The sequence below is a fragment of the Bombina bombina genome, chromosome 2 (assembly GCF_027579735.1).
Source record: "Bombina bombina isolate aBomBom1 chromosome 2, aBomBom1.pri, whole genome shotgun sequence".
Lineage (NCBI taxonomy): Eukaryota > Metazoa > Chordata > Amphibia > Anura > Bombinatoridae > Bombina > Bombina bombina.
Window position 1 is genome coordinate 1,201,757,619 of NC_069500.1, and position 25,242 is coordinate 1,201,782,860.

Sequence of the window (25,242 nt, forward strand, 5' to 3'; positions counted from 1 at the left end):
TGGGTGTAATCTGTCCAGTTCCAAAACCAGAAAAAGGGCAGGGATTTTACTCAAATCTGTTCGTGGTTCCCAAAAAAGAGGAAACAGAAATTTGCCTAAACAAATTTCTCAGAGTCCCATCATTCAAGATGGAGACCATTCAAACTATTTTACCAATGATCCAGGAGGGTCAATATATGACTACCGTGGACTTAAAGGATGCGTATCTTCACATTCCTATCCACAGAGATCATCACCAGTTTCTCAGGTTCGCCTTCCTGGACGAACACTACCAGTTTGTGGCCCTTCCTTTCGGGTTGGCCACAGCTCCCAGAATCTTCACAAAGGTGCTAGGGTCCCTTCTGGCGGTCCTAAGGCCGCGGGGCATAGCAGTGACGCCTTATCTGGACGATATTTTGATTCAGGCGTCAACTTACCAGCTAGCCAAATCTCACACGGATGGGGTGGAAGGTGAATATACAAAAGAGTTCACTAGTTCCACTGACAAGAGTTCCATTCTTAGGAACTCTGATAGACTCGGTAGATATGAAAATATTTCTGACGGCGGTCAGAAAGTCAAAAATCTTAACCACTTGCCGAGCACTTCAGTCCATTCCTCGGCCATCAGTGGCGCAGTGTATGGAGGTCATTGGATTAATGGTAGCGGCGATGGACATCGTTCCGTTTGCTCGCTTTCATCTCAGACCACTGCAGCTGTGCATGCTCAGACAGTGGAATGGGGATTATGCGGATTTATCTACTCAGATGAATCTTTATCTAGAGACTAGAGACTCTCTTCTCTGGTGGTTGTCACAGGATCATCTGTCCCAGGGACTGTGCTTCCGCAGACCAGCATGGTTCATAGTGACTACTAACGCCAGCCTCTTGGGCTGGGGTGCAGTCTGGAATTCCCTGAAGGCTCAGGGTGTGTGGACTCAGGAGTCCCTACTACCAATCGATATTCTGGAACTGAGAGCTATATTCAACGCGCTTCAAGCGTGGCCTCAGTTGGCCTTGGCCAAATTCATAAGATTCCAGTCTGACAATATCACGACTGTATCATATATCAGTCATCAAGGGGGAACAAAGAGTTCTCTAGCGATGATAGAGGTTTCCAAGATAATTCGATGGGCAGAGGCTCACTCTTGCCATCTATCAGCGATCTACATCCCAGGAGTGGAGAACTGGGAAGCGGATTTTCTAAGTCATCAGACTTTTCATCCGTGGTAGTGGGAGCTCCATCCGGAGGTGTTTGTGGCATTGATGCGTCAATGGGGCACACCAGAATTGGATCTGATGGCATCTCGTCAGAATGCCAAACTTCCTTGTTACGGGTCCATATCCAGGGACCCTCAAGCAGTACTGATAGATGCCCTAGCAGTACCTTGGTCGTTCAACCTGGCTTATGTGTTTCCTCCTTTTCCTCTCCTCCCTCGTCTGATTGCCAGAATAAAACAGGAGAGGGCTTCTGTAATCTTGATAGCGCCTGCGTAGCCACGCAGGACTTGGTATGCAGACCTGGTGGAAATGTCATCTCTGCCACCGTGGAAACTGCCACTGAGACAGGACCTTCTCATTCAAGGTCCGTTCCAACATCCAAATCTAATTTCTCTGCAACTGACTGCCTGGAGATTGAATGCTTGATTTTATCTAAGCGGGAATTCTCGGAGTCGGTCATTGATACCTTGATTCAGGCTCGGAAGCCTTTCACTAGGAAAATTTACCATAAGATATGGCGTAAATATATTTATTGGTGCGAATCCAAGGGCTACTCATGGAGTAGGATTAGGATTCCTAGGATTTTGTCTTTTCTCCAAGAAGGATTGGAGAAGGGATTATCGGCTAGTTCCTTAAAGGGACACATTTCTCCTTTGTCAATTTTACTACACAAGCGTCTGGCGGATGTCCCAGACGTTCAGTCTTTTTTTCAGGCTTTAGTTAGAATCAAGCCTGTGTTTAAACCTGTTGCTCCGCCTTGGAGTTTGAATTTAGTTCTAAATGTGCTTCAAGGGGTTCCGTTTGAACCCATGCATTCCATATATATTAAGCTATTATCTTGGAAAGTTTTATTTTTAGTTGCTATCTCTTCGGCTCGAAGAGTTTCTGAGCTTTCTGCGTTACAATGTGACTCCCCTTATCTTATATTCCATTCTGATAAGGTGGCTTTGCGTACTAAACCTGGATTCCTTCCTAAGGTTGTCTCAAATGAGAATATTAATCAGGAAATTGTTGTTCCTTCTCTGTGTCCTAATCCTTCTAAGAAGGAGTGTCTGTTACATAACTTGGAAGTGGTTCGTGCCTTGAAGTTTTACTTACAAGCGACCAAGGATTTCCGTCAAACATCTTCCCTATTTGTTGTTTATTCTGGGAAGCGTAGGGGTAAAAAAATTATGGCTACCTCTTTTTGGCTGAAAAGCATCATCCGTTTGGCATACGAGATTGCTGGACAGCAGCCTCCTGAAAAAATTACAGCTCACTCTACTGGAGCGGTGGCTTCCACTTGGGCTTTTAAAAACGATGCTTCTGTTGAACAGATTTGTAAGGCTACGACTTGGTCCTCCCTTCATACCTTTTCCAAATTTTACAAATTTGATACTTTTGCTTCTTCTGAGGCTATTTTTGGGAGAAAAGTTCTTCAAGCAGTGGTGCCTTCCGTTTAGGTATCTGTCTTGTCCCTCCCGTTCATCCGTGTCCTGTTGCTTTGGTATTGTATCCCACAAGTAAGGATGAATCCGTGGACTCGTTATTAACTATTTAATAGCTATTGTACTTAGTTAAAATAAATACAGTTACCTGTAAAATAAATATAAACCCTAAAATAGCTACAATGTAATTATATTGTAGCTATCTTAGGGTTTATTTTATAGGTAAGTATTTAGTTTTAAATAGGAATAATTTAGTTAATATTTAGATTTATTTAAATAATAATTAAGTTAGGGGGTGTTAGGGTTAGACTTAGATTTAGGGGGTAATATATTTAATATAGGTGGTGTCTGTGTAGGGGGATCAGATTAGGGGGTAATAAATTTAATATAGGTGGCGGCGGTGTAGGGGGGTCAGATTAGGGGGTAATACATATAATATAGGTGGCGGCGGGGTCCGGGAGCGGCGGCTTAGGGGTTAATACATTTATTGTTAGGAGTGAGAGGGGGGATTGCGGATAGAGGGGTATACATGTCGGGCTATTTTTGGGAGGCGTGTTAGACAGTTACGGGAGATTTAATACTTTAGTTAGTTTTTGTAGGCGACGGCAGTCACTGGCGACTCCGGAAATTTTTACTTACGCTTATTTCTGGACATCGCTAGTTTGTCCGACTTACGGCACTTCAGCAACTGCTGGCACCATATTTGTAATATCCCGATGTGCAAGGTGAAACTACGGGTGGCGCGGGTTCCCTCGCTTGCGCCAAAAACTATGCCGTATATCGAATCGCGCCCCAGATCACTGAATTTTATTTAAGTATTGATTCTGATTTTTCATTTGTGCTGGTTATGTACTTTGTATATTTATTTGCAGTTAGAGGAATACAAAGGAATAACTTTACAAACTGTGTGAATCATTTGAAATTCTTTTGGTTTGCTTTGGTAGCTTCACATTGTTCAAAATCCAATATTGTTTGTACTTGGATTCCAAATAGCTGAAAACTGTTATTTTAGTTTTTTTCTTTCTCTTTATTTGCTATCTTTGTATTAATCATTTTATATTTAAAAAAAAAAAAATGTATTATCTGAAATCACTAAATATCATATAATCTGTGTTCAGGACATTTTTGTCATGTTTTGTGATGTTTTTCCTTCCTTTAAACCCCACTATACTGTTTTTCACAGCTACAGCAGGCATCAGCGGCATCAAAATTGAAGATGTACCTGCAAAATGGCCACGACAAAACGGTGCCTCAGTGGCTCAGCCTTCAAAATCCACGTTTTCAAGGGATCGGTCACAGAGTCTTAAAGCCGCACAAACAGGTAGGCTTGCAAGTTTATGCTTGTTTATTGGGTAGAGAACATTGGCACATTACATTTTTATTTTATTGCTTAAAGGGACAGTTCACCCAAAAACTTTCTCCAATTTAAATTGTTCCCAGTGATCCATTTTACCTGCTGTAGTGTATTAAATTGTTTACAAGTAGCTCATTTACCCCTATTTTGGCCTTTGAAATAGCTGATTTAGTTTGTGGTTTCCCAATCTATACTGAAAGTTTTAATACTGGAGTCTCAGCTATTGAATAGCTTAAGTAAACACAACTAGCAGAAGAAATTACTCAGTGGGGTGCAGGATAGTTAAGTAATAAAATGAATTTTCTTTCATGTAATTGGCAAGAGTCCATGAGCTAATGACGTATGGGATATACAATCCTACCAGGAGGGGCAAAGTTTCCCAAACCTCAAAATGCCTATAAATACACCCCTCACCACACCCACAATTCAGTTTTACAAACTTTGCCTCCTATGGAGGTGGTGAAGTAAGTTTGTACTTGATTTCTATGATAAGCGCTTCTAAGCATTTTGAAGCCCAATTCCTCTGAGTACAGTGTTTGTCAGAAGGATGTGAAGGGAGTATCGCCTATTGATTTAATGGTTTTCCTCGCGGGAAATCTTTTCAAATGTTCTCTATCGGTCGTAGGGATTCATCTCCTACCTCCCTTTTCAGATTGACGATATACTCTTATATTCCATTACCTCTGCTGATACTTTTACAGTACTGGTTTGGCTATCTGCTATATGTGGATGGGTGTCTTTCGGTAAGTATGTTTTTCTTATTTAAGACACTTTCAGCTATGGTTTGATGCTTTATGTATTAATATAAAGTTTTAAATATATGTATTTTACTTATATTTGCCATGAGTCAGGTCTATGTATATTTACTTTTGCAGACTGTCAGTTTGTTTGGGAAGCATGTTTAGGAAGCTATTTGTTTTACCTGGGGTATAGTCCTTTTTTCAAATGGGCTGTTTTTTCTTTTAATTAAGCGCACAAAATTAAGCTTGCGAGGGCGCAAAATGCTGTTTGAGTCATTCTTGGCGTGAGATTTTTTTTTGCCACGAAGGTACGTCTTTGACGCAAGTTCGTCATTTCCGGCATCTTAGTTGATGCCAGGTTTCCTTGCACGAGGTTGCGTCTGTTATGACGCAAGTTGCGTCATTTCCAGATGTTGTTGGCACCAAAAAAAATTTCAACTTCCTTTTGCGTCGTGCGTCACTTGCCACCAAAAAAATTAGTTTATTTTTCACCCCACTTCCTATATGCCTCTTGCCTTCTATATGCTCAGAGGGCTATGCTGTTGGAATTTTTTCCCATTCCTCAAACTGCCATATAAGGAAATTGTAAATTTTGCTTTAATGTTTTTTTTCTTTTACATTTTGCAAGGTGTCTCAATCTGATCCTGTCTCAGAAGCAACTGTTAGAACCCTGATCACAGTTCTACCAAAGCTAAGTGTATATGTTGTAAGTTAGCTGAGAAACAGTTGTCATGATAAGTTTTTGCACGCAGAAAACGTTTCCATCAGTACTAGTACAGTTTCTGTTGTTCCTTCAACATCTAATGTACATGATATCCCTTTTGATATGAACAATTATATTGCTGATGCGATGCAGAAGGCTTTGTCTGCTATTCCACCTTCTAATAAACGTATAAGGTCTTTTAAAACTTCTCATAAAATTGATGACATTTCTAAGGACCGACAACATAATGAAATATCCTTCTCTGAGGATCTCTCTGATTCAGAAGATCCTACCTCAGACATTGACACTAACAAATCTACTTATCTTTTCAAGATTGAGAATATTCGTTCCTTGTTAAAAGAAGTGTTGGTTACTTTGGATATGGAGGAGTCTAGTCCTCTTGATATCAAAACTAGTAAACATTTAAATTCTGTTTAAACTTCCTGTGGTTACTCCTGAGGTTTTTCAAGTTCCTGATGCTATTTCTGATGTGTTTTCTAAGGAATGGATTAAGCCTGGTACTACTTTCATTCCTTTTTCTAGGTTTAAAAGGTTGTACCCTTTGCCAGCGGCTAGATTCGAGTTGTGGGAAAAAGTCCCCAAAGTTGATGGGGCTATTTCTACTATTCCTATGGAAGACAGTACTTCTTTTAAAGATCCTTTAGATAGGAAACTTGAATCTTATCTAAGGAAAGCTTATTTATATTCTGGCTATCTTCTCCGGCGTGCTATGGCTGATGTTGCGGCTGCATCAACCTTTTGGTTGGATAGCTTAGCGCAACAGGAAACAGATCCTGATTTGTCTAGCATTGTTAGTTTGCTTCAACTTGCTATTCATTTCATATGTGATGCTATTTTTGATATCAAAATTGATGTTAAATCTATGTCTTAAGCTATTTTAGCTAGAAGAGCTGTTTGGCTCAAATCTTGGAATGCTGACATGGTATCTAAGTCTAGATTACTATCTTTCTTTCCAAGGTAACAATTTATTTGGTTCTCGGATTCAATTATTTTAACTATCACTGGGGAGAAGGGAGTTTTTTTGCCTCAGGATAAAAGATCTAAGGCTAAATCTAAAGCTTCTAATCGTTTTCATTCTTTTCGACAGAACAAGGAACATAAAACCAATCCTTCCCCTAAAGACTCTGGTTCCAATTGGAAACCTTCATGTTGGAATAAATCCAAGCCTTTTAAGAAACCAAAGCCAGCCCCTAAGTCTGCATGAAGGTGCAGACCTTGATCCAGTTCAGCTGGTGGGGGGCAGATTGAAATTATTCCAAGACATTTGGGCAGATTCTGTTCAAAATCAGTGGATTCAGAGTATTGTCTCTCAAGGGTATTGAATAGGTTTCAGAGTAACCTCCTGTGAAAAGATTCTTTCTCTCTCAGGTTCCAGCAAATCCGGTGAAGGCTCAGGCTTTTCTGAAGTGTGTTTCAGATCTAGAGCTTTCAGGGGTATTAATACCAGTTCCGTTTCAGTAACAGGGTCTGGGGTTTTATTCAAATCTATTAATTGTCCCAAAGAAAGAAAATGTATTCAGGCCAGATCTGGATCTGAAGTTTTTGAATCTTTTTGTAAGAGTCCCAACTTTCAAGATGGTGACTGAGGACTATTTTGCCTTTTGTTCAGCAAGGTCATTATATGTCCACGATAGACTTACAGGATGCATATCTTCACATTCCTATTAATCCAGACCACTATCGGTTTCTGAGATTCTCTTTTCTAGACAAGCATTACCAATTTGTCGCTCTTCCATTTGGCCTAGCAACAGCTCCAAGGATCTTTTTGAAGGTTCTCGGTGCCTGTAATCAGAGAAAAGGGTATTGCGGTGTTTCCTTATTTGGACGATATCTTGGTACTAGCTCAGTCTTTACATTTAGCCGAATCTCACACGAATCAACTATTGTTTCTTCAAAGACATGGTTGGAGGATCAATTTACCAAAGAGTTTCTTGATTTCTCAGACAAGGGTCAACTTTTTAGGCTTCCAAATAAATTGTGTCCATGACTCTATCCTTAACAGACTAGAGGCGAATGAAATTTGTTTAAGCTTGTCGAAACCTTCAGTCTCAATCATTCCCTTCAGTGGCTATGTGTATGGAAGTTTTAGGTCTCATGACTGCAGCATCGGACGTGATCCCCTTTGCTTGTTTTCACATGAGACCTCTACAGCTTTGTATGCTGAATCAATGGTGCAGGGATTATACTCGGATATCACAATTGATATACTTAAATCCCAACATTTAACTCTCTCTTACTTGGTGGTTAGACCATCGTTTAATTCAGGGGGCCTCTTTTGTTCGTCCTACCTGGGCTGTGATCACAACAGATGCAAGTCTTTCAGGTTAGGGAGCTGTCTGGGGATCTCTTACAGCACAAGGAGTTTGGAAACCTCAAGAGGCAAGGTTACCAATCAATATTTTAGAACTCTGTGCTATTTTCAGGGGGTCTTCAGGTTTGGCCTCTGTTAAAGAGAGAACTATTCATTTGTTTTCAGACGGACAATATCACAACTGTGGCATATGTCAATCATCAGGGTGGGACTCGCAGTCCCCTAGCTATGAAAGAAGTATTTTGGATACTTTCTTTGGCAGAATCCAGCTCTTGTCTAATTTCTGCGGTGCATATCCCAGGTGTAGACAATTAGGAAGCGGATTATCTCGGCCAACAGACCTTACATCCAGGGGAGTGGTCTCTCCATCCAGATGTATTTTGTTAGATTGTACAGATGTGGGGTCTTCCAGAATTAGAGCTGATGGCTTCTCATCTAGACAAATTTCCCAGCTACCTGTCCAGGGATCCTCAGTCGGAGATGGTGGATGTTATAGCAGTTCCTTAGTTTTACCAACCTGCTTATATCTTTCTGCCTCTAGTTCTTCTTCCAAGAGTGATCTCCAAGATCATTATGGAACAATCGTATGCGTTTCTGATGGCACCAGCGTGGCCTCACAGGTTTTGGTATACGGATTTTGTTCGGATGTCCAGTTGCCAGCCTTGGCCACTTCTAATACCAGACCTTCTGTCTCAAGGGCCATTTTTCCATTAGGATCTCAAATCGTTAAATTTGAAGGTATGGAAATTGAATGCTTACTGCTTCGTCATAGAGGTTTCTCTGACTCAGTGATTAATACTATGCTACAGGCTCGTAAGTCTGTTTCAAGGTAGATTTTTATTGTGTTTGGAAGACTTATATTTCATGGTGTTCTTCTCATAAATTCTCCTGGCATTCTTTTAGAATTCCTAGAATTTTACCGTTTCTTCAGGATGGTTTGGATAAAGGTTTGTCTGCAAGTACTTTGTAGAGACGCATCTTTGCTCTTTTTGTTTTATTTCATAAAAAGATTGCTAAACTTCCTGATATTCACTGTTTGGTTCGTATCAAGCCTGTTATTAAATCAATCTCTCCTCCTTGGAGTCTTAATTTTTTTGTAGACTTTGCAGGCTCCTCCTTTTGAGCCTATGCATTCTTTTGATATTAAACTACTTTCTTGGAAAGTGTTGTTTCTTTTGGCTCTCTTCAGCTAAAAGAGTTTCCAAATTGTCTGCTCTCTTGTGAGTATCCTTTTCTGATTTTCCATCAGGATAAGGCTGTTTTGCGGACTTCATTTCAATTTCTTCCTAAGTTTGTGAATTCTAACAACATTAGTAGGTAAATTGTTGTTCCTTCCTTGTGTCCTAATCCCAAGAATGCTCTTGAAAGATCTTTGCATTCTTTGGATGTTGTAAGAGCTTTGAAATATGTTGAATCTACTAAAGATTTCAGGAAGACTTCTAGTCTATTTGTTGTCTTCTCTGGTTCTAAGAAAGGTCAGAAATCATCTGCCATTTCTTTGGCATCTTGGTTAAAGCTTTTGATTCATAAAGCTTATTTGGAGGTGGGACAGTCTCCACCTCAGAGGATCACAGCTCATTCTACTAGATCAGTCTCCACTTCTTGGGCTTTTAAGAATGAAGTTTCAGTTGATCAGATTTGTAAAGCAGCAACTTGGTCTTCTTTGCATACATTTACTAAATTTTACCATTTTGATGTATTTGCTTCTTCTGAAGCAGTCTTTGGTAGAAAAGTTATTCAGGCAGCTGTTTCAGTTTGATTCTTCTGCTAATGTTTTGTTTTCTTTCAATTTGAGAAAAACATATTTTTTTTGTGGATTTAATTTTTTTCAGCGGAAAATAGCTGTTTTTATTTTATCCCTCCCTTTCTAGTGACTCTTCTGTGGACTTGCACATCTTGGGTATTTCTATCCCATATGTCACTAGCTCATGGACTTTTGCCAATTACATGAAAGAAAACATAATTTATGTAAGAACTTGTCTGATAAATTAATTTCTTTTATATTGGCCCACCATTTTTCTGGTGCTTTTTGTGATTTTGTGTATAAAAGCAGAATTTTATATTTACAGTTCCTCTTTTTTGTACATTTTATACTCTGAAGCTGGTATAACGAGTCATTGAAAATACATTAATATAAAAACAATTTTACAGTGTACTGTCCCTTTAAATTCTGTACGGCTGTACAATTAGGCAACTGTACATTTCTATTCAAGAATGCACTTCACGCACTTCTCCTTAAAAGGATGGTGAGAGTCCACAAAATGATCAGATGGTCTGTTCATTCCCTGATCATTTTGTGGACTGAGGCAAACCCACTCCTATAGTCCTAGAGCTTTTAACCCTCCCATCTATCCGCTCCCTTACCTACTCCAAAGGAGTAGGTTAAAGGGACAGTGTACACTAATTTTTATAGGACTGCATGTAGTAAACCCTACTATAAAGGATTATATGCACAGATACTGATGTAAAAATCCAGTATAAAACCTATTAAAAACTTACTTTGAAGCACCCAGTTTAGCACAGTTGATGAGGTTAGATTGGGACACCCAGGTAAAGGGGCTGGGAAAGCAGGAAAAGCAGACACTCCCCCGCCCCCCCCCTTCCTGCATATGAAGATAGATTAAACAAGCAGGAGCAAGCAGTAATCTGTAGACCTCAGTCTACTTCTGATACTTTGGGGCTTGATTAGGAGTCTGAAAATCAGCAAAATGTTAAGAAAAATCGAGTGTACAATGTCCCTTTTTAACCTTGTGCTGTGATCATCTCATTTGTAGGGCTTGCCTAACCAATCGGAGACCCATTTGGCTCCTCAGAGTATCTACCTGGACAAAGTAGGGAAAATAAGCCAACCATGTATATTTACTCCCAGTGAATGGCATTCACAGCACTCCAAGTGAAATCTGCCAGAGAACTGTGGAATCTTTTGGTGCTCTACAAATAACTGATAACCCCCCTGGTCTAAATTTGAAAGATCCTGGGATAGATTGTTGTAATAATGCGTCCCCTTCCTTGGAGGGGCTCATCTACTATTGCTGTGGTCAGCATTTCATGCTCTGCAGTATCAGCTACTCTCCACTTTTTAAATGGCGGTGAGTCCACAAAACTTCTTCCTATTGGGAATTCTTAACCTAGCCACCAGGAGGAGGCAGACACCCTACAGTAAGTTGTTTAATATCCCTCACAGTATGTCTCTTACTTGGTGTATTCAGTCCACGGATTTATCCTTACTTGTGGGATATTCTCAATCCCTACAGGAAGTGGCAAAGAGAGCACACAGCAAAGCTGTCCATATAGCTCCCCTCAGGCTCCGCCCCCCCAGTCATTCTCTTTGCCGCTCTAACAAGTAGCATCTCCACGGGAGAGTAAAGAGTTTGTGGTGTTAGATTTGTAGTTTTATTTCTTCAATCAAGAGTTTATTTTTAAATAGTGCCGGTTTGTACTATTTACTCTGAGGCAGAAAGTGATGAAGATTTCTGCTGAGAGGAAAAAGAGTTTAGCATGTTGTAACTAAAATCCATTGCTGTTCCCACACAGGACTGTTGAGTACCGGAGAACTTCAGCTAGGGGGAACGGTTTGCAGGCTTAACTGCTTAAGGTATGCTCAGTCATTTATTTCTAACAAGACCTGGTAATGCTAGAAGACTGACAGAAATCCCCATGAGGGAAGGTAAGCCATTTTCTGAGACGCAGTATAGAAGGATGGCTTCAGTTAAGGGCTTAAATACTGGTAGACACTGTGATGGGCTTAATCGATTATTTTATTATTGGAATCTTATATTTATTCAAGTGTTTTAAACGTTGTAAACACTTTTGGGGTTTTTATTACGCCTGGCATATTAGTAGACGCCTAGTCTGACTCAGGAAGGCCCCATAACTCTGGACTGAAGAGGGAGGGGGCCTCATTTCCCCGCCTCAGTTGCGCAGTTGATTTTCAAGACAGCTTCATGCAGCTTCACGTGTAGAGTCCTGAGAGTGCAGGAGGACATCAAGGAGGCTTATATTTCTGCTACAAATAACCCTAAGGGAAGATAGGGCCACAGCAAAGACTGTGGCACCGTGCTGTAGTGTGTTAAACCGGTTGTTTACTGCAATTTGCTCCGGTTTGGTCATTAAGGGGTTAATTGATTTGTGTGCAATCATTTCAAAGCATTAGGATCATGTGGTGAAATTTTCATAAAGATCGGATGTTTTTTGGTGATTTGGAAAAAAGTGTGTGCTTTTTATTATTTAAAGACACAGTAACGTTTTTTCAAAAAGTGATTTTTTCTCCAACATAGGTGTGTCCGGTCCACGGCGTCATCCTTACTTGTGGGATATTCTCCTCCCCAACAGGAAATGGCAAAGAGCCCAGCAAAGCTGGTCACATGATCCCTCCTAGGCTCCGCCTTCCCCAGTCATTCTCTTTGCCGTTGTACAGGCAACATCTCCACGGAGATGGCTTAGAGTTTTTTAGTGTTTAACTGTAGTTTTTATTATTCAATCAAGAGTTTGTTATTTTAAAACAGTGCTGGTATGTACTATTTACTCTGAAACAGAAAAGAGATGAAGATTTCTGTTTGTAAGAGGAAAATGATTTTAGCAACCGTTACTAAAATCGATGGCTGTTTCCACACAGGACTGTTGAGAGGAATTAACTTCAGTTGGGGGAACAGTGAGCAGACTTTTGCTGCTTGAGGTATGACACATTCTAACAAGACGATGTAATGCTGGAAGCTGTCATTTTCCCTATGGGATCCGGTAAGCCATTTTTATTACAGAAAGAAAAAAAGGGCTTCACAAGGGCTTTTTAAGACTGTAGACATTTTCTGGGCTAAATCGATTTATATATAAACATATTTTATACTTCATAGCCTTGAGGAATTATTTTAATCTTGGGAATTATGTAAAATAACCGGCAGGCACTGTATTGGACACCTTATCCTCTAGGGACTTTCCCTAATCACAGGCAGAGTCTCATTTTCGCGCCTCTATTGCGCACTTGTTTTTGAGAAGCATGACATGCAGATGCATGTGTGAGGAGCTCTGATACATAGAAAAGACTTTCTGAAGGCGTCATTTGGTATCGTATTCCCCTTTGGGCTTGGTTGGGTCTCAGCAAAGCAGATACCAGGGACTGTAAAGGGGTTAAATATAAAAACGGCTCCGGTTCCGTTATTTTAAGGGTTAAAGCTTCCAAATTTGGTGTGCAATACTTTTAAGGCTTTAAGACACTGTGGTGAAATTTTGGTGAATTTTGAACAATTCCTTCATACTTTTTCGCAATTGCAGTAATAAAGTGTGTTCAGTTTAAAATTTAAAGTGACAGTAACGGTTTATTTTAAACGTTTTTTGTACTTTGTTATCAAGTTTTTGCCTGTTTAACATGTCTGAACTACCAGATAGACTGTGTTCTGAATGTGGGGAAGCCAAGGTTCCTTCTCATTTAAATAGATGTGATTTATGTGACACAAAATTTAGAGAAAATGATGCCCAAGATGATTCCTCAAGTCAGGGGAGTAAGCATGGTACTGCATCATCCCCTCCTTCGTCTACACCAGTCTTGCCCACACAGGAGGCCCCTAGTACATCTAGCGCGCCAATACTCCTTACTATGCAACAATTAACGGCTGTAATGGATAATTCTATCAAAAACATTTTAGCCAAAATGCCCACTTATCAGCGAAAGCGCGACTGCTCTGTTTTAGAAAATACTGAAGAGCATGAGGACGCTGATGATATTGGTTCTGAAGGGCCCCTACACCAGTCTGAGGGGGCCAGGGAGGTTTTGTCTGAGGGAGAAAATTTCTCAACAAGCTGAACCTGATGTGATTACATTTAAATTTAAATTGGAACATCTCCGCGCTCTGCTTAAGGAGGTGTTATCCACTCTGGATGATTGTGAGAATTTGGTCATTCCAGAGAAACTATGTAAAATGGACAAGTTCCTAGAGGTCCCGGGGCCCCCCGAAGCTTTTCCTATACCCAAGCGGGTGGCGGACATTGTAAATAAAGAATGGGAAAGGCCCGGTATACCTTTCGTCCCTCCCCCCATATTTAAAAAATTGTTTCCTATGGTCGACCCCAGAAAGGACTTATGGCAGACAGTCCCCAAGGTCGAGGGGGCGGTTTCTACTCTAAACAAACGCACCACTATACCCATAGAAGATAGTTGTGCTTTCAAAGATCCTATGGATAAATAATTAGAGGGTTTGCTTAAAAAGATGTTTGTTCAGCAAGGTTACCTTCTACAACCAATTTCATGCATTGTTCCTGTCACTACAGCAGCGTGTTTCTGGTTCGATGAGCTAGAAAAGGCGCTCAATAATAATTCTTCTTCTTATGAGGAGATTATGGACAGAATTCATGCTCTCAAATTGGCTAATTCTTTCACCCTAGACGCCACTTTGCAATTGGCTAGGTTAGCGGCGAAAAATTCTGGTTTTGCTATTGTGGCGCGCAGAGCGCTTTGGTTAAAATCTTGGTCAGCGGATGCGTCTTCCAAGAACAAATTGCTTAACATTCCTTTCAAGGGGAAAACGCTGTTTGGCCCTGACTTGAAAGAGATTATCTCTGATATCACTGGGGGCAAGGGCCACGCCCTTCCTCAGGATAGGTCTTTCAAGGCCAAAAATAAACCAAATTTTCGTCCCTTTCGCAGAAACGGACCAGCCCCAAGTGCTACGTCCTCTAAGCAAGAGGGTAATACTTCTCAAGCCAAGCCAGCCTGGAGACCAATGCAAGGCTGGAACAAAGGAAAGCAGGCCAAGAAACCTGCAACTGCTACCAAGACAGCATGAGATGTTGGCCCCCGATCCGGGACCGGATCTGGTGGGGGGCAGACTCTCTCTCTTCGCTCAGGCTTGGGCAAGAGATGTTCTGGATCCTTGGGCACTAGAAATAGTCTCCCAAGGTTATCTTCTGGAATTCAAGGGGCTTCCCCCAAGGGGGAGGTTCCACAGGTCTCAATTGTCTTCAGACCACATAAAAAGACAGGCATTCTTACATTGTGTAGAAGACCTGTTAAAAATGGGAGTGATTCATCCTGTTCTTTTAGGAGAACAAGGGATGGGGTTCTACTCCAATCTGTTCGTAGTTCCCAAAAAAGAGGGAACATTCAGACCAATCTTAGATCTCAAGATCCTAAACAAGTTTCTCAAGGTTCCATCGTTCAAAATGGAAACCATTCTAACAATTCTTCCTTCCATCCAGGAAGGTCAATTCATGACCACGGTGGATTTAAAGGATGCGTATCTACATATTCCTATCCACAAGGAACATCATCGGTTCCTAAGGTTCGCATTCCTGGACAAGCATTACCAGTTTGTGGCACTTCCGTTCGGATTAGCCACTGCTCCAAGGATTTTCACAAAGGTACTAGGGTCCCTTCTAGCGGTGCTAAGACCAAGGGGCATTGCAGTAGTACCTTACTTGGACGACATTCTGATTCAAGCGTCGTCCCTTCCTCAAGCAAAGGCTCACACGGACATTGTCCTGGCCTTTCTCAGATCTCACGGGTGGAAAGTGAACGTAGAAAAAAGTTCTCTATCCCCGTCAACAAGGGTTCCCTTCTTGGGAACAATAATAGACTCCTTAGAAATGAGAATTTTTCTGACAGAGGCCAGAAAATAAAAAATTCTAAACTCTTGTCAAATACTTCATTCTGTTCCTCTTCCTTCCATAGCGCAGTGCATGGAAGTAATAGGTTTGATGGTAGCGGCAATGGACATAGTTCCTTTTGCGCGAATTCATCTAAGACCATTACAACTGTGCATGCTCAGTCAGTGGAATGGGGACTATACAGACTTGTCTCCGACAATACAAGTAGATCAGAGGACCAGAGATTCACTCCGTTGGTGGCTGTCCCTGGACAACCTGTCACAGGGGATGAGCTTCCGCAGACCAGAGTGGGTCATTGTCACGACAGACGCCAGTCTGGTGGGCTGGGGCGCGGTCTGGGGACCCCTGAAAGCTCAGGGTCTTTGGTCTCGGGAAGAATCTCTTCTCCCGATAAATATTCTGGAACTGAGAGCGATATTCAATGCTCTCAAGGCTTGGCCTCAGCTAGCAAGGGCCAAGTTCATACGGTTTCAATCAGACAACATGACGGGGGGAACAAGGAGTTCCCTGGCGATGGAAGAAGTGACCAAAATCATTCAATGGGCGGAGACTCACTCCTGCCACTTGTCTGCAATCCACATCCCAGGAGTGGAAAATTGGGAAGCGGATTTTCTGAGTCGTCAGACATTTCATCCGGGGGAGTGGGAACTCCATCCGGAAATCTTTGCCCAAATTACTCAATTGTGGGGCATTCCAGACATGGATCTGATGGCCTCTCGTCAGAACTTCAAGGTTCCTTGCTACGGGTCCAGATCCAGGGATCCCAAGGCGACTCTAGTAGATGCACTAGTAGCACCTTGGACCTTCAAACTAGCTTATGTATTCCCGCCGTTTCCTCTCATCCCCAGGCTGGTAGCCAGGATCAATCAGGAGAGGGCATCGGTGATCTTGATAGCTCCTGCGTGGCCACGCAGGACTTGGTATGCAGACCTGGTGAATATGTCATCAGCTCCACCATGGAAGCTACCTTTGAGACGAGACCTTCTTGTTCAAGGTCCGTTCGAACATCCGAATCTGGTCTCACTCCAACTGACTGCTTGGAGATTGAACGCTTGATCTTATCAAAGCGAGGGTTCTCAGATTCTGTCATTGATACTCTTGTTCAGGCCAGAAAGCCTGTAACTAGAAAAATTTACCACAAAATATGGAAAAAATATATCTGTTGGTGTGAATCTAAAGGATTCCCTTGGGACAAGGTAAAAATTCCTAAGATTCTATCCTTTCTTCAAGAAGGTTTGGAGAAAGGATTATCTGCAAGTTCCTTGAAGGGACAGATTTCTGCCTTGTCTGTGTTACTTCACAAAAAGCTGGCAGCTGTGCCAGATGTTCAAGCCTTTGTTCAGGCTCTGGTTAGAATCAAGCCTGTTTACAAACCTTTGACTCCTCCTTGGAGTCTCAATTTAGTTCTTTCAGTTCTTCAGGGGGTTCCGTTTGAACCCTTACATTCCGTTGATATTAAGTTATTATCTTGGAAAGTTTTGTTTTTGGTTGCAATTTCTTCTGCTAGAAGAGTTTCAGAATTATCTGCCCTGCAGTGTTCTCCTCCTTATCTGGTGTTCCATGCAGATAAGGTGGTTTTACGTACTAAACCTGGTTTTCTTCCGAAAGTTGTTTCTAACAAAAACATTAACCAGGAGATAGTCGTGCCTTCTTTGTGTCCGAATCCAGTTTCAAAGAAGGAACGTTTGTTGCACAATTTGGATGTTGTTCGTGCTCTAAAATTCTATTTAGATGCTACAAAGGATTTTAGACAAACATCTTCCTTGTTTGTTGTTTATTCTGGTAAAAGGAGAGGTCAAAAAGCAACTTCTACCTCTCTCTCTTTTTGGATTAAAAGCATCATCAGATTGGCTTATGAGACTGCCGGACGGCAGCCTCCTGAAAGAATCACAGCTCATTCCACTAGGGCTGTGGCTTCCACATGGGCCTTCAAGAACGAGGCTTCTGTTGATCAGATATGTAAGGCAGCGACTTGGTCTTCACTGCACACTTTTACTAAATTTTACAAGTTTGATACTTTTGCTTCTTCTGAGGCTATTTTTGGGAGAAAGGTTTTGCAAGCCGTGGTGCCTTCCATCTAGGTGACCTGATTTGCTCCCTCCCTTCATCCGTGTCCTAAAGCTTTGGTATTGGTTCCCACAAGTAAGGATGACGCCGTGGACCGGACACACCTATGTTGGAGAAAACAGAATTTATGTTTACCTGATAAATTACTTTCTCCAACGGTGTGTCCGGTCCACGGCCCGCCCTGGTTTTTTAATCAGGTCTGATAATTTATTTTCTTTAACTACAGTCACCACGGTATCATATGGTTTCTCCTATGCAAATATTCCTCCTTTACGTCGGTCGAATGACTGGGGAAGGCGGAGCCTAGGAGGGATCATGTGACCAGCTTTGCTGGGCTCTTTGCCATTTCCTGTTGGGGAGGAGAATATACCACAAGTAAGGATGACGCCGTGGACCGGACACACCGTTGGAGAAAGTAATTTATCAGGTAAACATAAATTCTGTTTTTCTGTATTGTAGTGCTGTCTAAGTCTGTCAAACATGTCTGAGACTTCAGATAGACCTTGTTCTTTATCTTTAAAAGCCATGGTGGTACCACCATTGCATTTGTGTAAAGTGTGCTAAAACGTCTAAGCATTTTAAAGACCACCCAGTGACACTTAAAAATGTAGCCCAAGATGATTCTTTAACAGAGGGTAATGAGGATAGTCCTTCTTCCTCTCCCCATGTGTCGACACCAGTTACGCCCGCGCAATGCGATGCCTAGTACCTCTAGCGCATTGGCCCCTATTACTTTACAACAATTAGCAGCAGTAATGGATAATTCCCTTGCAGCATTTTTATCCAAACTGCCAGTTTTTCCAAGAAAGCGCGATAGCTCAGTTTTAAATACAGAGGATGAGCAATCAGACGCTTTGGATAATTTATCTGTAGTACCCTCACAAAACTCAGAAGTAGCAGTGAGGGAAGGTCTGTCTGAGAGAGAAATTTCTGATACAGGAAAAGTTTCTCAGCGGGCAGATTCAGATTCCTTAGCGTTTAAATTTAAGCGTCCTGCTTAAGGAGGTTTTAGCTACGCTGGATGATTGTGACCCCATGGTGGTCCCAGAAAAATTGTGTAAGTTGGAGAGGTTTTTAGAGGTCCCTGTATACACTGAGGCATTTCCGATCTCAAAGAGGGTGGCGGATATTGTGACTAGGGAGTGGGAGAGACCAGGTGTACCCTTTGTCCCCCCCCCCCCTATCTTTAAGAAAATGTTCCCCATAAACGACCCCAGGCGGGACGAGTGGCAGATGGTCCCTAAGGTAGAGGGGGCTGTTTCAACACTTGCTAAGCGTACAACTATACCAATAGAGGACAGTTGTGCCTTCAAAGATCCTATGGATAAAAAATTGGAAGGATTGCTGAAGAAAATTTTTGTTCAGCAAGGTTTTCTGCTTCAACCAATTGCCTGCATTATTCCTGTAACTACTGCAGTGGCTTTTTGGTTCGAGGCCCTGGAGGAGTCGCTCTAGAGGGAGACTTCATTCGATGAGGTCATGGATAGAATTCATGCTCTAAAGCTGGCTAATTCATTTATCACTGATGCCGCTCTCCAGTTAGTTAAACTAGCGGCGAAAAACTCAGGTTTTGCCATCATGGCGCGAAGAGCGCTTTGGCTCAAGTCATCCAAAGCAAAACTGGTAAATATTCCCTTCAAGGGAAAGACCCTTTTCGGCCCAGAGCTTAAAGAAATTATTTCAGATATCACGGGGGGCAAGGGCCATGCCCTCCCACAAGATAGGCCGTTTAAGGCTAAAAACAAGGCTAATTTCTCCAACATAGGTGTGTCCGGTCCACGGCGTCATCCTTACTTGTGGGATATTCTCTTCCCCAACAGGAAATGGCAAAGAGCCCAGCAAAGCTGGTCACATGATCCCTCCTAGGCTCCGCCTTCCCCAGTCATTCTCTTTGCCGTTGTACAGGCAACATCTCCATGGAGATGGCTTAGAGTTTTTTAGTGTTTAACTGTAGTTTTTATTATTCAATCAAGAGTTTGTTATTTTATAATAGTGCTGGTATGTACTATTTACTCTGAAACAGAAAAGAGATGAAGATTTCTGTTTGTAAGAGGAAAATGATTTTAGCAACCGTTACTAAAATCGATGGCTGTTTCCACACAGGACTGTTGAGAGGAATTAACTTCAGTTGGGGGAAACAGTGAGCAGACTTTTGCTGCTTGAGGTATGACACATTTCTAATGTAATGCTGGAAGCTGTCATTTTCCCTATGGGATCCGGTAAGCCATTTTTATTACATAAAGAAAAAAAGGGCTTCACAAGGGCTTTTAAGACTGTAGACATTTTCTGGGCTAAAACGATTTATATATAAGCATATTTTATACTCCATAGCCTTGAGGAATTATTTTAATCTTGGGAACTATGTAAAATAACCGGCAGGCACTGTATTGGACACCTTATTCTCTAGGGGCTTTCCCTAATCATAGGCAGAGTCTCATTTTCGCGCCTCTATTGCGCACTTGTTTTTGGGAAGCATGACATGCAGATGCATGTGTGAGGAGCTCTGATACATAGAAAAGACTTCCTGAAGGTGTCATTTGGTATCGTATTCCCCTTTGGGCTTGGTTGGGTCTCAGCAAAGCAGATACCAGGGACTGTAAAGGGGTTAAATATAAAAACGGCTCCGGTTCCGTTATTTTAAGGGTTAAAGCTTCCAAATTTGGCGTGCAATACTTTTAAGGCTTTAAGACACTGTGGTGAAATTTTGGTGAATTTTGAACAATTCCTTCATACTTTTTCACATATGCAGTAATAAAGTGTGTTCAGTTTAAAATTTAAAGTGACAGTAACGGTTTTATTTTAAAACGTTTTTTGTACTTTGTTATCAAGTTTATGCCTGTTTAACATGTCTGAACTACCAGATAGACTGTGTTCTGTATGTGGGGAAGCCAAGGTTCCTTCTCATTTAAATAGATGTGATTTATGTGACACAAAATTTAGAGAAAATGATGCCCAAGATGATTCCTCAAGTGAGGGGAGTAAGCATGGTACTGCATCATCCCCTCCTTCGGCTACACCAGTCTTGCCCACACAGGAGGCCCCTAGTACATCTAGTGCGCCAATACTCCTTACTATGCAACAATTAACGGCTGTAATGGATAATTCTATCAAAAACATTTTAGCCAAAATGCCCACTTATCAGCGAAAGCGCGACTGCTCTGTTTTAGAAAATACTGAAGAGCATGAGGACGCTGATGATATTGGTTCTGAAGTGCCCCTACACCAGTCTGAGGGGGCCAGGGAGGTTTTGTCTGAGGGAGAAATTTCAGATTCAGGGAAAATTTCTCAACAAGCTGAACCTGATGTGATTACATTTAAATTTAAATTGGAACATCTCCGCGCTCTGCTTAAGGAGGTGTTATCTACTCTGGATGATTGTGAGAATTTGGTCATTCCAGAGAAATTATGTAAAATGGACAAGTTCCTAGAGGTCCCGGGGCCCCCCGAAGCTTTTCCTATACCCAAGCGGGTGGCGGACATTGTAAATAAAGAATGGGAAAGGCCCGGTATACCTTTCGTCCCTCCCCCCATATTTAAGAAATTGTTTCCTATGGTCGACCCCAGAAAGGACTTATGGCAGACAGTCCCCAAGGTCGAGGGGGCGTTTTCTACTCTAAACAAATGCACCACTATACCCATAGAAGATAGTTGTGCTTTCAAAGATCCTATGGATAAAAAATTAGAGGGTTTGCTTAAAAAGATGTTTGTTCAGCAAGGTTACCTTCTACAACCAATTTCATGCATTGTTCCTGTCACTACAGCAGCGTGTTTCTGGTTCGATGAACTAGAAAAGGCGCTCAATAAAAATTCTTCTTATGAGGAGATTATGGACAGAATTCATGCTCTCAAATTGGCTAATTCTTTCACCCTAGACGCCACTTTGCAATTGGCTAGGTTAGCGGCGAAAAATTCTGGTTTTGCTATTGTGGCGCGCAGAGCGCTTTGGCTAAAATCTTGGTCAGCGGATGCGTCTTCCAAGAACAAATTGCTTAACATTCCTTTCAAGGGGAAAACGCTGTTTGGCCCTGACTTGAAAGAGATTATTTCTGATATCACTGGGGGCAAGGGCCACGCCCTTCCTCAGGATAGGTCTTTTAAGGCCAAAAATAAACCTAATTTTCGTCCCTTTCGCAGAAACTGACCAGCCCCAAGTGCTACGTCCTCTAAGCAAGAGGGTAATACTTCTCAAGCCAATCCAGCCTGGAGGCCAATGCAAGGCTGGAACAAAGGAAAGCAGGCCAAGAAACCTGCCACTGCTACCAAGACAGCATGAGATGTTGGCCCCCGATCCGGGACCGGATCTGGTGGGGGGCAGACTCTCTCTCTTCGCTCAGGCTTGGGCAAGAGATGTTCTGGATCCTTGGGCGCTAGAAATAGTCTCCCAAGGTTATCTTCTGGAATTCAAGGGGCTTCCCCCAAGGGGGAGGTTCCACAGGTCTCAATTGTCTTCAGACCACATAAAAAAAACAGGCATTCTTACATTGTGTAGAAGACCTGTTAAAAATGGGAGTGATTCATCCCGTTCCATTAGGAGAACAAGGGATGGGGTTCTACTCCAATCTGTTCGTAGTTCCCAAAAAAGAGGGAACATTCAGACCAATCTTAGATCTCAAGATCCTAAACAAGTTTCTCAAGGTTCCATCGTTCAAAATGGAAACCATTCGAACAATTCTTCCTTCCATCCAGGAAGGTCAATTCATGACCACGGTGGATTTAAAGGATGCGTATCTACATATTCCTATCCACAAGGAACATCATCGGTTCCTAAGGTTCGCATTCCTGGACAAGCATTACCAGTTTGTGGCACTTCCGTTCGGATTAGCCACTGCTCCAAGAATTTTCACAAAGGTACTAGGGTCCCTTCTAGCGGTGCTAAGACCAAGGGGCATTGCAGTAGTACCTTACTTGGACGACATTCTGATTCAAGCGTCGTCCCTTCCACAAGCAAAGGCTCACACGGACATTGTCCTGGCCTTTCTCAGATCTCACGGGTGGAAAGTGAACGTAGAAAAAAGTTCTCTATCTCCGTCAACAAGGGTTCCCTTCTTGGGAACAATAATAGACTCCTTAGAAATGAGGATTTTTCTGACAGAGGCCAGAAAATCAAAACTTCTAAACTCTTGTCAAATACTTCATTCTGTTCCTCTTCCTTCCATAGCGCAGTGCATGGAAGTAATAGGTTTGATGGTAGCGGCAATGGACATAGTTCCTTTTGCGCGAATTCATCTAAGACCATTACAACTGTGCATGCTCAGTCAGTGGAATGGGGACTATACAGACTTGTCTCCGACGATACAAGTAGATCAGAGGACCAGAGATTCACTCAGTTGGTGGCTGTCCCTGGACAACCTGTCACAGGGGATGAGCTTCCGCAGACCAGAGTGGGTCATTGTCACGACCGACGCCAGTCTGGTGGGCTGGGGCGCGGTCTGGGGACCCCTGAAAGCGCAGGGTCTTTGGTCTCGGGAGGAATCTATTCTCCCGATAAATATTCTGGAACTGAGAGCGATATTCAATGCTCTCAAGGCTTGGCCTCAGCTAGCAAAGACCAAGTTCATACGGTTTCAATCAGACAACATGACGACTGTTGCGTACATCAACCATCAGGGGGGAACAAGGAGTTCCCTGGCGATGGAAGAAGTGACCAAAATCATTCAATGGGCGGAGACTCACTCCTGCCACTTGTCTGTAATCCACATTCCAGGAGTGGAAAACTGGGAAGCGGATTTTCTGAGTCGTCAGACATTTCATCCGGGGGAGTGGGAACTCCATCCGGAAATCTTTGCCCAAATCACTCAATTGTGGGGCATTCCAGACATGGATCTGATGGCCTCTCGTCAGAACTTCAAGGTTCCTTGCTACGGGTCCAGATCCAGGGATCCCAAGGCGACTCTAGTAGTTGCACTAGTAGCACCTTGGACCTTCAAACTAGCTTATGTATTCCCGCCGTTTCCTCTCATCCCCAGGCTGGTAGCCAGGATCAATCAGGAGAGGGCATCGGTGATCTTGATAGCTCCTGCGTGGCCACGCAGGACTTGGTATGCAGACCTGGTGAATATGTCATCGGCTCCACCATGGAAGCTACCTTTGAGACGAGACCTTCTTGTTCAAGGTCCGTTCGAACATCCGAATCTGGTCTCACTCCAACTGACTGCTTGGAGATTGAACGCTTGATCTTATCAAAGCGAGGGTTCTCAGATTCTGTCACTGATACTCTTGTTCAGGCCAGAAAGCCTGTAACTAGAAAAATCTACCACAAAATTTGGAAAAAATATATCTGTTGGTGTGAATCTAAAGGATTCCCTTGGGACAAGGTAAAAATTCCTAAGATTCTATCCTTTCTTCAAGAAGGTTTGGAGAAAGGATTATCTGCAAGTTCTTTGAAGGGACAGATTTCTGCATTGTCTGTGTTACTTCACAAAAAGCTGGCAGCTGTGCCAGATGTTCAAGCCTTTGTTCAGGCTCTGGTTAGAATCAAGCCTGTTTACAAACCTTTGACTCCTCCTTGGAGTCTCAATTTAGTTCTTTCAGTTCTTCAGGGGGTTCCGTTTGAACCCTTACATTCCGTTGATATTAAGTTATTATCTTGGAAAGTTTTGTTTTTGGTTGCAATTTCTTCTGCTAGAAGAGTTTCAGAATTATCTGCTCTGCAGTGTTCTCCTCCTTATCTGGTGTTCCATGCAGATAAGGTGGTTTTGCGTACTAAACCTGGTTTTCTTCCGAAAGTTGTTTCTAACAAAAACATTAACCAGGAGATAGTCGTGCCTTCTTTGTGTCCGAATCCAGTTTCAAAGAAGGAACGTTTGTTGCACAATTTGGATGTAGTTCATGCTCTAAAATTCTATTTAGACGCTACAAAGGATTTTAGACAAACATCTTCCTTGTTTGTTGTTTATTCTGGTAAAAGGAGAGGTCAAAAAGCAACTTCTACCTCTCTCTCTTTTTGGATTAAAAGCATCATCAGATTGGCTTACGAGACTGCCGGACGGCAGCCTCCTGAAAGAATCACAGCTCATTCCACTAGGGCTGTGGCTTCCACATGGGCCTTCAAGAACGAGGCTTCTGTTGATCAGATATGTAAGGCAGCGACTTGGTCTTCACTGCACACTTTTACTAAATTTTACAAATTTGATACTTTTGCTTCTTCTGAGGCTATTTTTGGGAGAAAGGTTTTGCAAGCCGTGGTGCCTTCCATCTAGGTGACCTGATTTGCTCCCTCCCTTCATCCGTGTCCTAAAGCTTTGGTATTGGTTCCCACAAGTAAGGATGACGCCGTGGACCGGACACACCTATGTTGGAGAAAACAGAATTTATGTTTACCTGATAAATTACTTTCTCCAACGGTGTGTCCGGTCCACGGCCCGCCCTGGTTTTTTAATCAGGTCTGATAATTTATTTTCTTTAACTACAGTCACCACGGTATCATATGATTTCTCCTATGCAAATATTCCTCCTTTACGTCGGTCGAATGACTGGGGAAGGCGGAGCCTAGGAGGGATCATGTGACCAGCTTTGCTGGGCTCTTTGCCATTTCCTGTTGGGGAAGAGAATATCCCACAAGTAAGGATGACGCCGTGGACCGGACACACCGTTGGAGAAAGTAATTTATCAGGTAAACATAAATTCTGTTTTTTGCTCCTTTCGCAACTTCAGGAGCGGACCTGCTGCAACCTCTGTTGTCGCAAAGCAAGATAACGCTTCCCAGCCCAAAGCAACCTGGAAACCCTTGCAGGGCTGGAATAAGGGTAAACAGGCCAAGAAGGCTGCTCCTGCTACCAAGACAGCATGAAGGGGTAGCCCCCGATCCGGGACCGGATCTAGTAGGG

At 42.4% G+C, this 25,242-nt stretch overlaps 1 protein-coding gene across 5 annotated transcripts in view; it reads left to right on the top strand.

The window, feature by feature from the left end:
- Positions 1 to 25,242, top strand: part of MTUS1 (microtubule associated scaffold protein 1) — a 938,324-nt gene that overhangs the window by 430,376 nt on the left and 482,706 nt on the right. For all 5 annotated transcript variants that reach the window (XM_053703914.1, XM_053703911.1, XM_053703915.1 and 2 more), the window contains one exon: positions 3,808 to 3,945. In XM_053703914.1, coding sequence (XP_053559889.1) covers positions 3,808 to 3,945 — 138 coding nt within the window. The remainder of the gene's footprint in view (positions 1 to 3,807; positions 3,946 to 25,242) is intronic.